Raw genomic sequence first — 17129 nt, forward strand, 5'->3', positions numbered from 1 at the left:
CATTTCTTTTGCAGTTTCGGGTATTTTCTTTGCTTCTTTTGGTCCAGTGAAATGTTGGATTCCTGGGAAAGAGTCTTGCTGAGGTATTTGGCACAAAACCAAGGGTGAAAGGAAATTATAAAACAGGTGCCACAGTGGCTCATTTTAGATGCTCAGCGAGTGACTGGTGTGGTGGTCTGTGAAGTCCGCGGCATCAGGTTACTTACCTGTGAGTTTTCATCAGAGGGTTACAGGAGCCACGCTTCTGGAGTTAGGTGGGAAATCTTTGTGGATTTTGGTCTGTGCACATAGTCAGACATTGTCTTTGCAATAGACAACTTCTCTCTAATGCTTTAAGATCATCCAGTTCAGACTCCTCATTCGTACTTTGTGTTTCTCTGAAGAATTTTCTCAGGGGATCACTCTTGTTTTACTCTAGAGGCAGTGGAGCAATGCTCAAAGGAATGATCAAGGCATGTGAGAATCATCTGTGTTTATTCCACTCAGAATTTTCATTCAGTATTAAAATCTCATACTAACCAATGTATGTGCCATCATTCTCTTTCTTTAATGAGATTTCAAATACATTTTCCATAATGTTACTAAGTCTCTCTCTTATGATTTTTTATTTTCTGAGAGTGCCTTGTGTCATTTTCAGATCCAAGTTTACCAAAAATTTGTTGGACTGTTGAATGAAAATGTAGCATGTATTTATATTGCAATACATTACAATATTGGTTACATAGTGAGCTAAGAGGCCTTGTTTGACAAAACATTCTGCTTCATTTTGGTTCATTTGAAAGTCAAAAATTATGTTTAGAATTTCATAACTGAAGATAAATAACTTATTAATAATCTATTTTTCCTCTGGGAGACAATATGGAGACATTTGAATTAGGTACATAGAGATAAAAAGTTTTACTTTCCTATTAAGTATGCGATGGCTTTGCTTTGTTTTCTTGTGGAAATGAATGTTTCAATTATCTCACTTTGAATTCAACAGGTATTCTTCTTAATCATGATCATTATGCTATTCTTAAAGGTTCAGCTTATGATATAAAGTACTAAAAACGTATTAATATAAGCATGTCTTTGGAGGAGATGTCAAGTTTTTCATCTGTTTTTCTTGCATTGACATGTCAGTGTAATCAAGACAGAGAATGCCTGGAGTTTATTTTGATTTGTTTCACTGTTGGTTTAAATTTACCACCCATGGTTACCCAAAATATATAAAGGCATGTGGGTTTGGTATGTTTGTTTTGATGTCATATTGTAACAATGTGCAAACATGACAGTACTTAGTCTGTAGGATCAAACAGATCTAATGTCATTTAATCTTTTACTAACATCAGAGAACATTCAAAAAAGTTCTTTTTCCCAACCTGCCATTGCCATAAGTTGATAGCTGCGCCTTTTACGTAGTTGACCACCCACTGAAGCCAAGGCACGTGAAACTGCTGTCCACTAAAATGGGCCTGAAAGTCACATGGGACCCACCCAAAGATGCTACCAGTAGACCTGTGGAGCATTACAACATTGCCTATGGGAAGTCACTGAAAAGTCTTAAGTACATCAAAGTGAATGCGGAGACATACTCTTTCCTTATTGAGGATGTGGGTAAGTGACACCGCGCTCTTGTTACTAGTCAGAATTAACTGTGCCCCCAAATTCTCAGTTACCTGTTTAGGATAATTATTTGTGAGACAGGATGGCTAGGCCTGAGGTATCTGTGATTCTTTGGAACCAGTAATCAACTTCTGAATCTCTCATCATGAGACTATTGGTTAGTGGGCTTATTCTTTTCCCTAAGCTTCTCATTTACATATTTGGACTAAGTATCCTGCTCTTCTAATTGAAATAGCAAATAATATTTTGTTTATGAATGTGCTTTGGAAAATATACTGGTCGTCTTTTCTCTTTTTGTTATGGCTGACCCTTGAACAACATGGACCAAGGGGGTCCACTTACAGGTGAATAGCTTTTGGAGATTTTGCAAACAATTTGAAAAACTTGCAGCAGAGCCACAAAGCTTAGCAATATCAAAAAATTAAGAAAAAGTTAAATATCTCATGAATTCATAAATATATGTAGATAATAATCTGCTATTATTTACAATAAAATCTGCACCATTCTATAAAGGGTTGAAATTTACCAAAACTTATGCACAAATTTACAAATCACATACAACAAGCTTTTCAGTGGAGAGAAATATAAACAAAAATAAAGATGAGATATTAAACCATAACCACAGAAAATGTCCCACCTCTTGGTGGTATGCAGTAAGCCCAAGAGTTGACAGATACTCACCTAAAATGCTCCCCTGTGATGTTCTTCACTTTCCCACTAAATAGTACATCACCAGAGAAAATGAATTTTTGGTCCTTGCTTATCTTTCATCAGATATAATACACATAAGATACAATATGTGTGTTACTCAGCTGCTTATGTTATCAGGGAGGCTTCGGGAAAAATTTTGGGGAGGAAAAAGTTATATGCAGCTTTTTGACTGCACAGAAGTTGGTGCCCCCAACCCCTAAATTGTTCAAGGATCAATTATAGCATGCCCCCATAAAGGTGTATGTAGAATGTTATGCTTAGCCACACCCAATTAAAGATTTAACCTTTCTACTCATTTGCATTTTATTTTAATTTGATTCTAGAAGTTAAATATATTTAAAATCTTGCCTCAGTGTATATTGTTTTATTAGTGCAGGTGCAGAGGGTTTGGACTTAGGTTTTGGCTACTTGCTCTTCATCTTCTTTCTTCTGTTTTTGATTCCTGTAGTTGGGATACAATCAGGGTGAATCATGAGAGCTCATAGAGGTCAGCATAGAGAAAAACAGGTGCCCCTTGTATCATGTTAGTATTTTGATCCTTTAATGGAGTGTGACCAGCTCATGGTTCCTCAACACTGACCAAAACTATAGCCCTCCACCTCTTGCAGTTCAGTATTGGCTTTTTTCTGAGTAATGGAGCAGAAGGGAGATAAAAGAAGGTAGGTTCTTGTCCTCCTGGCTACAGATGCATTTTCCCAAATCTCCTTCGCATCATTGTGACTCCCAAAGCCCAGCTGTGAGACTCAATGGAGATTCTATCATACTGCAGGCATGAGTGGGTTATATTTGCTCAAGCCTTAGGTTATTATGATTGCTGCAGAGAAGGAAAACAGGAAAAAAGAAAGATATAGAAGCCGCTAAAATATAGTGCCTCTCAGATAACTTTGTGCATTAACTATATGAGATGTAAAGACATAGATTACATTTCTTTGAAATACAAATACTCTCTTTCTTCAGTGAAGAAAGCACCTGGTGAGCATGGTTTTGCATTCTCTCCGAACCTGGAGGCTTCCCCCATTAGACTAGCAGGTTGTGCCAAACCACAGATTCAACCAGACCCTGCCATATTTAGATAGAAGTCACAGCAAGGGTCACAGACTGGGTTGGTCCAGTCACTGGTCTTCTACTCAGGCTTGAGAACTCATTGAGATTTTGTCAAAGGAACACTCCCCACTTTGAGAAATGTTATCATTGCTGCCTTTGATAGAACTCTTGTCTCACCAACCCTTCACCTCCTACGATGCCCACAAACTTTCATCTCTTCATGGAACTGGCTACTTAATTACCTGTGAGAAGATAACAATTCATTTTGAGGAAAACCAGTGCTACTAGAGATTTGATTTTCAAAGTGCAAATTCAGGGTGTGCTCTTTTTGTACCATGGTGTCTTAATTTACTTTTGAATTCCAGCATTAGGAGCTCAGCTAAAGAGAACACTGCTATGTGATCTTGATTCTAAGACAAAAGTACAAAAGAATGAGACCCAATTATTCCAAGCATTCAGAAAAATATTTTTCTAGCTTTTCGTTGAAATAGTAAAAAGTAACCCACACATATAGCCTGGTGGACATTTAACTGTAAAAAAGTTTCACAAAGCTTTATGAAGAATTCCTATATGCTATATTTTATGAGTCACATTGACATTTCTTTTTTTTTCTCCCTGGAGAATTTTATTTGGAGATTCCATGGGGAAATAAATTATCACTAGCAGTTTTTGACCCGTATGCTCCAATACCACTAGCAGACTATAAGTTCCTGTGTCTTATATTGAGTTCACATTAAAAATCTTAAAAGCTCCTTTGTTGCTTGCTTGTAAGTCCAGATTTGTCACATATGCTGTGTACTTGTACTAAATAAAGTTTGTTTTCTTTAGGTCAAGTGTGTTTCAATTGCATAAAAATATTAGTGATTTTAGTAAAGAAACCCAAAACAAAGGTATCGTTAGACATGTCACTTAGGGAGGATTTTCATATATGGTTATGATCAGAATAAAGAAATAGTGAATCAGACTGTGTCATTCTTGGAGATTTGAAACAGTGGCTTGATGTAAACCATGTATTTCAGAGCCGGGGGTAGTGTACTTTGTGCTGGTTACTGCAGAAAACCACAATGGAATGAGCCGTCCAGTTTACAGAGCTGAAAGTCCACCTGGTAAGTCTTATCTAGAGTTTGGAGGCTGTGGTTTCGGTACTTAAATAGGGAGAGATCTCCTTCCTTACTTCTTCAAGTCAATATGAATTTAGAATTGCTAAAGAATTCCTGAAAGACAACATTTTGGACTCATGTAGCAAGCCAAAGGATAGCAAACCTAGCCAAAGGATAGGAAAGACTTGCCCTCTTTTAACAGCAGTTGTAATGTGGACCATAAGTGTTTTGCCTGAGCTTTTTTAGTGTTAACTAGGCTAAATCTTATGTGGAAGACCCAAAATCATGGAGTCCCTAAAGCCTTCAATACGGTTGAAAGCCTTGAATACTACTAGTACCTTGAATACTATTTACCTAATCATTAAGGTTGCACTGAAATATGGAAAGTCCAATCATCCTTGTTTCTAACTATCCAGTTGCATTTTCCTAATTTAGGAGGTGAATGGATCAAGATTGATGGTTTTCCCATTAAGGGTCCAGAACCATTTAATGAAACCGTCACAGGTACTACTTGCTCATTCGGTTCATGTCTTCACTGAAGCAACATCTTGCAAGAGGGATGTGCTTCTGTCACACACATGTGCTCACAAACCTTCATTTTGTTTCATCGCTAAACTAACACACGTGCCACACAGTTCTGGTCAATTAGCATTTTGCCTGCTCCGCGTCATTGTCACTCATTTTGTGTTGTTCCTTTGTGTCCTCACCAGTAAAGTGTCTGTGTTTGTATTTGGGGAGATTGTCACCCCATTGCCAGGCAAATATGGTGGTCGAGATGGTAGTATTGTCCTGATGAGGATTTTTCCAACTCTTTTACCTGTGAATGGCGTAAATGAATGAGAACCATAAAACTGCAGCTTGTATTGGCTAATACGTTGCCTCAAGTCTTGCTCTCTTTTCTGATAATTCTGGGATACTTGTGATACATTAGATACCCGGCCTTCCATCTCTGCTCCATATTTGTATATATGTGCGTTTTATCACTTGGGTGTTGATGTCTGGTCATTCTGTTTTGCTTATTGAGAGAAGTGTTGACGTTTTTTGTGTGTTTTTCTTGAATATATTTAACTAATGGTGAAAAAATAATGCACAACCAATGCAGTTATTTCAGAATGTGTTTGGGCAGTATCCCACAGGCAGTATGGTGAGGAGCTATGTTTTATTTCCATGTACGGTGTGTATGAGTACATCCATCTGATGTTATGTTGAGAAGAAGGTGAGTATTTTGGGACTATTAGCCATAATTGCTCCTCAAATCAGTTTTCCTACATTAGAAGGTTCTCAAATTCCCTTTTATGTAAAAAGTGGTAGAAGAGTAAAGTAATCAGCAAAAGAAACTGACTTTGGGAAAATGTGGTACGTTCTTGCTAAGACTTGTTGGTATTGAGATGACTGTGGGGGTGTGTGGACTTGTCTTGTAGGTGATTGAAGGTGGAATGAAATTTGGAAGAAGGAAGTGAGAGCTAGACATGGATTTAGAAAGCATGGTATAGAGTGAGAGTTGGTGTAGGAAAAGATTGGGAGAAAGAGAGAGAGAGAGAGAGAGAGAGAGAGAGGAAGAGGGAGAGACAGAGAGTGAGAGAGAGAGAGAGAGGGAGGAAGAGGGACAGACAACTGAAGCCACAGATAATACTGAGCTCTATGTGTACAATTTTTGGCCACATATATCTATTTATGATGATTTCTAAGTAATAAATTCAGCACAATAAGAAATTAACACCAATAAATAATGACAAAACAGAAGTTACAACTGCACACTATAATAAAAGTTATGCCGATGTGACCTCTCATGCTGTTTCTCAAAATAGCTTACTGCATGGTATTCACCATTTTTCTTGTGATGATGTGAGATGATACAGTGCACACATGATGAGATGAATTAAAGAGGATGATGTAGGCATTGTGATGGAGCATTAAGCTACTACACAGGTGTTAGTTGAACAAAAGCATGCAGATACTGTGACAGTTGAGCTGATGCACTAGAAACTATTAGTGACTAGTAAGGGTGTACTGTATAACTCAGGGCTATGCTAGAGAGGGGCTGGTTCACGTCCTGGGCAGGATGGAAGGAGATGGAATGAGACTTCATCACTGTGCAGAATAGGGTGCAATTTAAAACATTTATTTATTTATTTATCAAATTGTCCATTTAATATTTCGGGCCACAGTAATTGAAACCAGGAGAGCAAAGCTATGGATAAGGGGTGGTGGAGAGACTACTGAAGACCTAAGATGTTTATTTCAAAGGTGTTTACTCCTGAATACCCACACATAATATTTTACTAACAAAATATTTTACTAACAAATGTACAGGCCTTGCATTTGAAATAATATTTTTGTAGTATAAGGGATCACTTTGTTTTTATAATCTTCCTCATAAAGATTTCTTTCTGATATTGGTTTTTGAAGAAGTAGTTTTCTTGCTTTTTCATTGGTAATTAATTTCTCAGTTTAATGGAAATGTGTGCATATGTGAGGGTGTGGACATGCATGGTGCATACACATGTGCATGCAATCTTTCTGAGGAAAGCATGACAGAAATTCTGAGGGCCAAGGATTGGGGACAATTATGCTTCAGCTCATTGTTGATGTCTTAATCTATGAGATTATTTAAGCTCTCTCCACAGAAATCTTTTCAGGCTTTGGTTACCAAAGCATTCTGCTATAGTAGCCTATGCTCCATTTGCTGTATATTGTGATAGAAAGATTCTAGAAGAAATTGCTAGCTGAAACCATTGGCAGCATATGAAAAAAAGTAGAATTTTAAAACCAAAGCCAAACAATCCATGAGTATCTAAACTTCCTAGACTTGGCTAAAAATGCTTCAGGAAAATGTCACATTTTATTGTTAATGACAATAATAATTTATAAGAAATCATCACTAAATGATTAACATGTATTTATATAGTTTTTCGAAACTTGGAAAATATGTTATGCTCTTGTTCTGAGAAGTAGTTCAATATATGATAATTTCATCAAACTAAAGTTATTCAGAAATTCTACATATTCATTCAGAGGAAGAGACTTGTCCTCAAAAAATGCAATATCAGTTTCAGCACTTGGCGTGAGACACAGTGGGGTTTGTTCGTGCGTCTGTTGACATCTCTGTTTTCTAGGGCATTCTTTGAAGCCAGAGAGGAGTCAATGCATTTAGTTTGCTGGGAGCAAGGATTTCAGTTCAAATTCCAGACTTCCTTTTGCTGCATTAAACCTATTTGGCTCAAATTATCTTTACTTAAAAATAGAAATTCTATTACTTTATTTATCCCTTCAGTGTCTGTGGTTTTCCAGGTGCAGATCTTCATGCTAGAAATGCCTGGGGAACAAGATAGACAAGGACTCATCTATACCAAACTCATACTGAAGATAATGCACACAACCTATTGGTTTGCTGGGGCAGCCATAACAAAGTACCACACTCTGGTGAGTGTGGGGCTTAAAGAACAGAAATTTGTTCCCCATGGATCTGGAATGTAGATGCCCAAGACTAAGGTATTGGCAGGGTTCATTATTCTAAGGCCTCTTGTCCTTGGCTTCTAGATGGCTGCCTTTTCTTTGTCCTCACATGATCTTTTCTCTGTGAGCATGCATCTTTGATGTCTTTGTGTGTCCAAATTTCCTCTTTTTTAATAAGGACATCAGTTGGATCGGATTAGGGCCTACCTTAATGGCCTCACTTTAATTATTTCTTTCTTTCTTTCTTTCTTTTTTTTTTTTTTTTTTGCGGTAACGGGGATTGAACTCAGGACCTCACACTTGCCAGGCAGGTGCTTATGCCGCTGAGCTAAATACCTGGCCCTTTAATTATTTCTTTAAAGACCCTAACCCTAGATATTGTTCCATTCTGAGGTTACCTGAGGTTCAGACTTCAGTGTACAAATTTTTGGAGGAGGAGGGGGACACAATTAAGCTGAAGACATGATTGCAAATTATTTGAAAAGTATGCTGCACTGTGATATTAACAGCAGGTGGGGGAATTAGGGTTTTGAGAGGTGGGTGACAATCTAGTGACACTCAGGTGAGATAATTTAGAGAACATGGTGGGAAATAATGTGAGAAGGAAGAACATGTTGGGGAATCCCCGAGGTGAGCAGGGCTTAAGTGACACTCAGACTGGATGTTCGTCCAAGTATACGAACTCTCAGGACTCAGAAATGACAGACCAAGCAAAAATTCAACTTCAGGGTGGAAATTTTGGCTTCCTCTTGTGTAGCTCATCTCCTATCCCTCAGTCAGAAATTTTTCTTTGTATTTAATGTAGAATCCTTCCTGTTGGGCTTAAACTCGCATCTTCCTGTTTTGTCCTCTGGGGAGAGATGTCACAAATCTGTTTACTCATCAGAATGCTATTATCTAGCATTTCTTCAAACTTTTTTTTGATGAATTATTCTGGCTTTTTTCTGCTGAATCTGAGGTAACTGGGTTATGCAGAGCCAGGTGCAAGGCTCATGACAAGGGCATACCTCACCCTTCCTAGTGATCAGTCCAAGGACTTGACAGGACCAATTACTTTGTTTTTGCCAAAAACTTTATCTTGGAAAACATGTTAACCTTGTTTGGTTAATTGTATTGAGCTCTGAGTATGCCCATGTCTATTTTTAGTACTGTTTTATAGTTTTATAAAAATCTAGTCCTTGTTGCTTTTCTCAATTTGTGAAGCTAAACTAGATTTTTGCTTCTTATTTTCTTTACATTTTAGTTCATGAAGCTTGCTTATTCATTTTTGCATAGCTAAATAGGTGCTCTGACTCAAGTGCAGCATAGAAACCACAGTTAGTCCTGGGCCATTTCCAGTTAGCTTTACTATGCTGCTCACTTGTGGTTCAGCCACTGCTTTTCTTATTATGGACACCCACTGGCACCTCTAGCTACTCCAGAAGTCCAGTACCTTGTGGGCACTTGATTTGTGGCATATATGTGCACACCAGGTATCCTGGACCATGTCAGTCTTGGAGATGATGGCCAATTCGATATACTCACTTACTGGTTTCTTACAGAGCTAGTGTTAGGGATGGAGTTCCTCCCACCACAATTTAGAATTGAAAATTTCCCTGTTTGATGACAGGTGACATTCCCTATCACCCGTTGCAACTTCTAAACTTCTATTTTTCCTTCCCTTCTCTTAAAGGATGAGAATCTTTCAAGCAGTGAAACTCTGGGGAGGTGAGGTGTCAGTTTAAACTTTGAAGCCCTCATCCACCAACTGCGCCATTGCACGGCTTAAAAAGTGGAAACCTTCTGTTGAACAAATTATTTTACACAGAAAAATTATTTTACACAGAAATAATGAAACACAGAGATGAAAGATCAAAGTTTGACTTCTTTTTACTGTCTTCTTTCATTTTCTGCTGTAGCAGTAGAATACTGTGTCTTGATAATTTATAAAGAGATTTATTTTGGCTCACGATTTTGAAGCCTGGAAAGTCTAAGATTATGGTGAAGGCATCTTGGCTTCTAGTGAGGACCTCAAGGTAGAAAGGCAAGTGGTATGTGTATAAAGGGCAAAATATGAGAGGTGAACTTACTTTGTAACAAGAGAGACCTTGTGTATTCACTAATGCATTCTTGAGTGCTCAGCTCCCCTGACCGGTGCTTCCTACATCGTCCTTCCCCAGCCACAACACAGGCACAGTGAGGAACTCACATTCTAACACGTCTCCCAGCACTCCTTCCACAAGAAGTAGTTATGGGCTAATAAAATACATGTAGAAATACAAATACGTATTTCTCCTTTTTCTATCAGCATTTCATCAAAAGAAACACCAATTTTCAGATATGTTTTCTTGTCAGTCTGTGTATTTTTCCGTTTGCCCTGAGAATTTTTGCCTGCAGTACTTTGAGCTGCAGTGTTTATCTGGTAGCATTTACTCTTGGATTGCAGTGTTAAACTTGCTGAAGTTTGCCTCAAAATTTCTTGCTTTTAGTATTTTCACATCACTCTATTATACAGTAGTAGTCTTTGGGGAAAGGCTTGATTTTTATTTTAACATTCTGTTTTTAATAGTGAGTTTCCATTGAAAAATTGTCTTGCTTTTTCCCTTTGAGACATAATACCTGACATGCACAGTTTAAAGAAGCAAAGGTTTATTTTGGTTTATAGTTTGTACAGGTTTTAGCCTACAGTCAGTTGGTTTCAAGGCAGAGAAGCATGGCAGAGGGGTACGGCAGGCAGGAAGCAATGAGCTATCAAGGGAAGAGGGAAAAATATATGCTCCAGAAAAACAAAAACTTGCATAAATAATACTTAATACTAAATTTATTGAGGCATGATGAGATTAATACAAGTAACCTCTAGATCATGAGATTAATACAAGAGGTATTCCAAGTGCTGGCCATGAGCTTCCAGACATTTACTGGTATGGCAAACTGCTGAAGTGTGCATATGTTCTTTTCAAGAACTCTATATATTTATTTCCAGGCAGCAGCCACAGCAACCCACCTCTTCTTATCTGGCTTCAATTCTCAGTATCATACATATCAGTGGACTAATGCAGAACCATGTACCTGTGATCCAATATCACACAGAATGATCCCGTCAACTCCAAAAGCTCCACCTATGAGTGCATGAGTTGTGGGGGAACATCTAGATATAAGCCCCAACAGGATTGCTGAAAATTAAATGAATGCTGGCAGAGCATGGTACTTCCTTTTCTAAATGGAAAATGAGTTAAATTTGACTGATGTGAAAGTTGAAAACTCTAAACCCAGTGGCTTGAGACAACTCTTTCCCTGTTGATCTAAGGACATAATTCACAAAGTTATAATCTCTGTAGTTCTGAGGTTTGAGAGTGAAAATGTGTAGACCCGGAGTGGTCATGCCTCTGATGAGGGCCGGAGCTTCTTATCAAGGATCTCTACAGATTCAGAAGTGAAGAAGTACTTTTTAGACAGTTTTCAACCTATTCATGTTATAGTTAGATTTGTTATTGAAGATGGTGTATTGGTAAATGGTAAAAAACTAAATTAACCAATATGTGTTTTCCAAAACAAGGGTTTCATTGCCAGAAATCAACTGCATTACTTAGTATTCTATTTCCAAAAGAAGCAAATACAGAAGAAATTCAGACTAAAACAGTAGCTCCAATCAAACAAAACAAACTTCTTGAATTGAGATTTTTCCTTAGAATATTTAACTTATATTCCTATTACATTACACACTAGTAGTCTATGAGGCTGTCTCTGTGTTATATACTGAGGGTCTCAGAAATGTCAGATGTCTGTGTGTCAGCTGGTAAGGAGACCAGGAGAGGCTTATTGCTTCCTTTGTTTTTTGTGGCCCTTATAAGTTGTCAGGAAGTGTGGTTGGAAACAAACACACCACCAGACAGATCCAGAGGAACAGCTGCTGCTAATTTCCACATCATGAATGCAGGGAACCTTTACAGCTGGCCACCTGGAAAGCTGCCATTCTCTCCACTTTGTGCTGGGGATGGATCTAGCCAAGGATGGGGAGCCAGTAGGCTGAGCTCAGGAAAGGGTAAGCCCTGAACTCCTTTTGCAGGTGGCACAGCAATGTCTAAATCAGAATTACAAGGATATCAGCCACTAGCATTAGTCCCCAGGCTTAGAGATAAACCACCGTTATTGATAGGTCACAAAGATTCTAGCCCTATGAATACAGTGGCAGAGCAGGAGAGAGTTCTTTGTTGTTCTTTTTATCAGTGAGTTCTTTGTTGTTCTTTTTTATCAGTGAGTACCATCTTCGGGTGACTTGGCATTCTGCAGCCCAGCACAGCCTCAGTCTTATATGATGAAACTGATAACATAATGTCTTGGTTACCTTTTTCTCTCGTTGAGACAGCATACCTGATGCCCAAAGTGAAGCAAGGAAAGGCTTATTTATCTTACAGTTTTTGGAGGTTTCAGTCCATACTTGGATGGTTCTAAAGCAGAGTGGTATGACTGAGGGGCAGCCATTTATGGTGGCTGCAAACAGCTTGAGTGAACAGGACAAAAGAGGGGAAGCATGCCTTCTTCCTACCCTTACATTGTATACTGGTTCCCCACCCCTGGGCAGGTGCAGCACTCACACTGCCAATCCCAGCATTAGACAATGAACCAATCACAAATGCTAGACTCAGCATCTTCTATGATTGCATGAGACTTGGTGGGGAGATCTGAACACAAACCATAACACATAGATACATTTTTGCTGGTATTTATAGGTTCTTGATATTGATAGAATCACTGATACTCATTGTCTGTGTTAGGGTCAATAACAAAGATAGCTGTTGACTAATAAGATAACATCCTGAGCTGCCATCATAAAACAGTGATTTTCAGAGTGTTTCAAACCAAAGCCCTGAAAACTTGGAAAGATAGGTTGTTACCATTAGTCCATGAAGGCATAAGGGAAACTGGCCACCTCCTACAGTAAGTGTCCTCTTGATGGTTAGGCACTGAAAGTGCTATTTTTAACTCTACAGTAACTACCACTTGTTATGGAGGAATCTACAAAATTCACACACAATTGTAAGATAAATACAGATTGGGAATAAACTGCCCTGTTCTAAGCTTTGGAAGAATCAGTTTTGTTTTCATTTCAGCTAGGTAACTTCAGTGAAAAATTGGAGCAAACTGTTAAAATGGACACATCACTATGTGGCCATTTGCTTGTGAAACAATCAGATAAATCAAACAAATTGAAGCTGAGTGTCTACAGGATGGCTGAAAGTGTTGCTTTGCTTCTGGGACAGGCACTCTGAATTTAGAATATCATGTTTTGGGCCACAAATGTGACATCTTTGTATAGCATATGGGATTAGACTCTGTTACAGCATCATCTTTTATGCTCATGCTGAGTAAGGCTTCTCATTAATTCCTCACTTGAGGATGCCCTGGACACAACTGCATGATGTTAGAAAGGAGAAGGCAGGCTATCTGATGTAGTCCACAGTTCCAGTGAACTGCAGAAGTCTTAACTTTCATTGTTCTGGTTGCTTTGCTTTTAAATTTAATTTTCCATGATTTATAAAGTTTTTTGAACTTACAGTCTGTAACATTAGCCATCAGTGTTAATTAGCTTGGGTGTGCTTAAGGTCTCTAATCCTCTTTTTCTTTTACATCCTGTTAAACTTCTAAAATCTCTTTCTTCCAGCTCTAAAACTGTAGCAAAGCCTTGCAGACCCCCAGCACTGGCTGAAGGTGCTGTTCTAGTGTCTTTGAGGATGATGTGATGTGTGTATGTAGCCCTATTGTTCTCATATGGATTCTGACAACTTCCAAGGACAAGCAGACAGATGGGTTATTGGTGTTGGCAGGTACTTGGCCTTCATCTGATGGTTGTTCCTGAGAGCAGCAGGAACATCTGTAAATTTAAGAGTACTGATTCAATGAGTAGATACTCATGAGATGGGTGGCACTGATTCCCAATGAGCAACCAGATCCTTGAAAATCTGGCTGACACTTCTGGTGAGTAGTTGTGTTTAAACAATGTGGGCAGGAAGCATACCAGATCCTTCACCAGGGGCATCTCATGAGATGCCAAAGATCTTTTCCTAGTGCTGGCAGCATGCTTATCTCACAGTGCGGTTACTGGTGGCATCAACACTGCAACCACCAGGAACATTGAGACAAGTGCTTCAGAGGAGAGAGCTGACACTATAGGTCTGACAGCTGGTTTCATTCTAGTCTGTGGCCTGTTGCTGCCTGACTGAAACGTTGCCTCCATCTTCTTGAGCCTTACTCTTTTTGGGGCCCAAGGTGGTTATTGGGGTCAGACACTGTGGTGCACACCTATAATTCCAGGGGAGGGCAAACCCTGAACTCCTATTGGGAGGCTGAAGCAGGAGGATAGCAGTGAGTTTAAGGTCAGCTTGGCCTACATAATGAGTTCAAGGCCAGGTTGATACAAAGTGAGACCTGTCTCAAAAAACAAAAACAAAAGCCCATACCAAAGCAAAACAAAACAATCAAACCACACACACACACACACACACACACACACACACACACACACACACCACAAAACACAAAACCAAAAACACATGTGTTCATTGGGTTACTGAAAGAATATTCAAGTGCAAAATAAAGAAATGATTTCCCTTTTTCTTGTTTTGGTTAAACACCTGGGCTTATTTAAATATAACACAAAATTTATTTAGTAGAAGGACTGAGGTCATTTGTTAGAAAAATGTGGCACTAAAGAGATTACTAACAATAACTATGGTCATGAATTGCATACCTATGGGCTGCATGTGAGGAGTTGTGACCATGGTCCTATAGGATTATGCTGCCCTGTGATGTCATAGCCATCTTAGTTGGTATAAGTGTGTGCTATGACATTTGCAAGATGAAACTCTCTGATGCTATGTTTCTCAGAATGTGTTAAGTGACATGTTGCTATCTTACAAATATTGGGTGTGTTGAGGAAGATTTTGATGGATCCATGCAGAGACAGTTCAGGAGGATAATGCATCAGAATTTGCCAGGAAGAAGGAGCTCATGGCGGATACAGATTGGTGAGCATTTACTATAACTATCCTTACACAGAAGATATTGGTCAGAGCTGAGCTTGGGCCTCAGTCAGGAAACTGACTCTCAGAGTATGTCCTATGCCCATTCTAGCTATGGACAGTTGACCTTTCTTTCTCTCTAAAGCATATGCCTTTCCATTTTCTATCTCCACTTTCTTCCTTTCCACATGCTTGTTCTCCTTTCTTTTTTTTGCTTGTTCACCAGAGTTGCATAGAGGGCCAAGAACTTCAGCTGGTCCTGCCAGAGGTGGGAGACAAGAGTGGGTATGTTTCCACAAGTTTCAGATGAGTCACTAACCTTTGAGTACCTTGGTTCTAGTGTAAGTGGCTGGACTCCTTCATGTCCTACAGCTCAGTAATCACAGTTCTGTGGAAGGCTGATATTAAGGATGGCAGACCAGCTGTCTAGAGCATGAGCGTCAGAGGCTGGTGAGTGTGCAGGCCTGCTCTTTTATGGCATGGGAAACAGGACAGGAATCTCTGCAGTTAGCACGGTGGACTGTCAGATTGGTTGGTGAGGCAATCCATGGATTCATCATTGTTACAGTCCAATATCTTACAGTCTCCCAAAGAATGTAAGTGTCCTGCCAGCCATACCTGGTTCAAGAGAAAGGGACCAGCAGAGAGACCAGTCAGGCATTCTTTTATGCCAGTGAAAAAGAACAGGGACTTACAGTAATTGATGCCTAGGAAGATAATGAGTAATTTTTTCTTGCCTTTTTTGAGACAGGGTCTTGCTGTGCAGTTCAGACTGGCCTTGAGCTCACTTTATAGCCCAGGCCAGCCTTGAACTCACAGCAATCGTCTTGCCTCAGTCTCCTGAGTGCTGGGTTTAAAGGTATGTGCCACCATGCCTGACTGATGAGTAATGTGTTTAATTAATGATATCAAAAGTAGAATGTAGAAAATTTCATATTTGGAAATATTTTCGATGTAAGTTTTTGGCCATAAGTTCCTTTTTGCTCTTACCTTGTTTTCAGTGACCCTGTGAGCAAAACCTTGAGGTAAATTCTGTGACACACTCATGTTTCAAATGGGGCTGCCCATGAAGCTAATGAAAGATGGTTTCCATTTTTGGCACAACCAGTGTGTCAGCCAGCTTTCTGCCACTGTAACAAATACTGAAGATAATCAATGTTTAAAGAGAGAAGATTTAGTTTGGTTCATAGTCCATGATTGGGAGGATAAATGCTTTTGGCAAGGAAGTACATCATGGCTGGAGTGCATGTCAGAGTAAAATTGTTCACCTCATGCCCAGGATGCCAAACAAAGTAAAAGGAAGTGACCAGAATCCCATAGCCACTTTCACAGGTGCAATCCCAGTGACCTAAAGGCCTCTCATGAGGCCCTGCATGTTAAAGATAGCACTACCTTCCATGGACCTATGGGGAATACTTAAGATTCAAAATACACCCATCACAAACACAGCTAATATGCTTAACATAAGCTGAATATGATACCAAGTGCTTTGTATGGATAACATTACAAAACCATATATACTACGTACAGTTTTACAAAGGAAGAAACAGAGACTCAAGAAGAATTATAAAAGTCACCAGTAAGTAGATTTGATGCAGGAGTTAAGAGTCTGTATAAATCTAATTTAGAAGCTGCCCTATTTAGCTTGCACTTAATTGCAAATTTCCAAAACTTTATGTTGAGCTTCAACATTTTTTTTCTTGTTGAAAAGAACATATTTTGCTTCTGTTACAAATCTGGAATATTTGCCAATTTGTGAAGTGGTGTGAATTAGGAGAAATATCCTGGTGGCTGCTACAGTCAGGTGATCATTGTTTCACCCAGCTTCCCTGTGAAGTGGGTGGTGTATGATTATTAAAGCAGGTGTTCTGTTATTGGTGGGCTCTGAGTATAACATACATGACTGTGTTGCATGAAGAGCGATTGAGGGAATGTGCCCTGCCTCATTTGAAATACATTCAGTGCTGGGAGATGTCAGCTTGATTACGCTTGGCAGTGTGATTTCCTGTTTGGGGGATAAAAGATCTACAGAAGTTTATTAGAAAATTTCATAAGGCTTTAGTGACGTGATCACATACAGCGTAGGGAAAACTCTTAAATAATTTAATTGCAAGTGAGTTTGAACCATATGTAGAAATTTCTTAATGTGCACATCGGTCCAACAGAAGATTACCAGATGATATATAGGAGATGTTTGACTGCATGTATAACCCAA

At 39.0% G+C, this 17129-nt stretch overlaps 1 protein-coding gene across 3 annotated transcripts in view; it reads left to right on the top strand.

The window, feature by feature from the left end:
- The window catches only part of Fndc1 (fibronectin type III domain containing 1), a 100465-nt gene that overhangs the window by 23397 nt on the left and 59939 nt on the right, over positions 1-17129 (top strand). For 2 of the 3 annotated variants that reach the window (XR_010041905.1, XM_023564568.2), the window contains exons 2-4: positions 1402-1596; positions 4380-4466; positions 4896-4964. The exons of the other annotated variant lie outside the window; for it this stretch is intronic. Coding sequence is in view for 1 of the 2 variants with exons in the window: in XM_023564568.2 (XP_023420336.2) it covers positions 1402-1596; positions 4380-4466; positions 4896-4964 (351 nt within the window). In the remaining variant the exon portion in view is untranslated. The remainder of the gene's footprint in view (positions 1-1401; positions 1597-4379; positions 4467-4895; positions 4965-17129) is intronic. 3 annotated transcript variants of the gene reach the window in all.

This window comes from Cavia porcellus, unplaced genomic scaffold, assembly GCF_034190915.1.
Source record: "Cavia porcellus strain 051 isolate PalLab524CR breed Dunkin Hartley unplaced genomic scaffold, mCavPor4.1 scaffold_22, whole genome shotgun sequence".
NCBI lineage: Eukaryota > Metazoa > Chordata > Mammalia > Rodentia > Caviidae > Cavia > Cavia porcellus.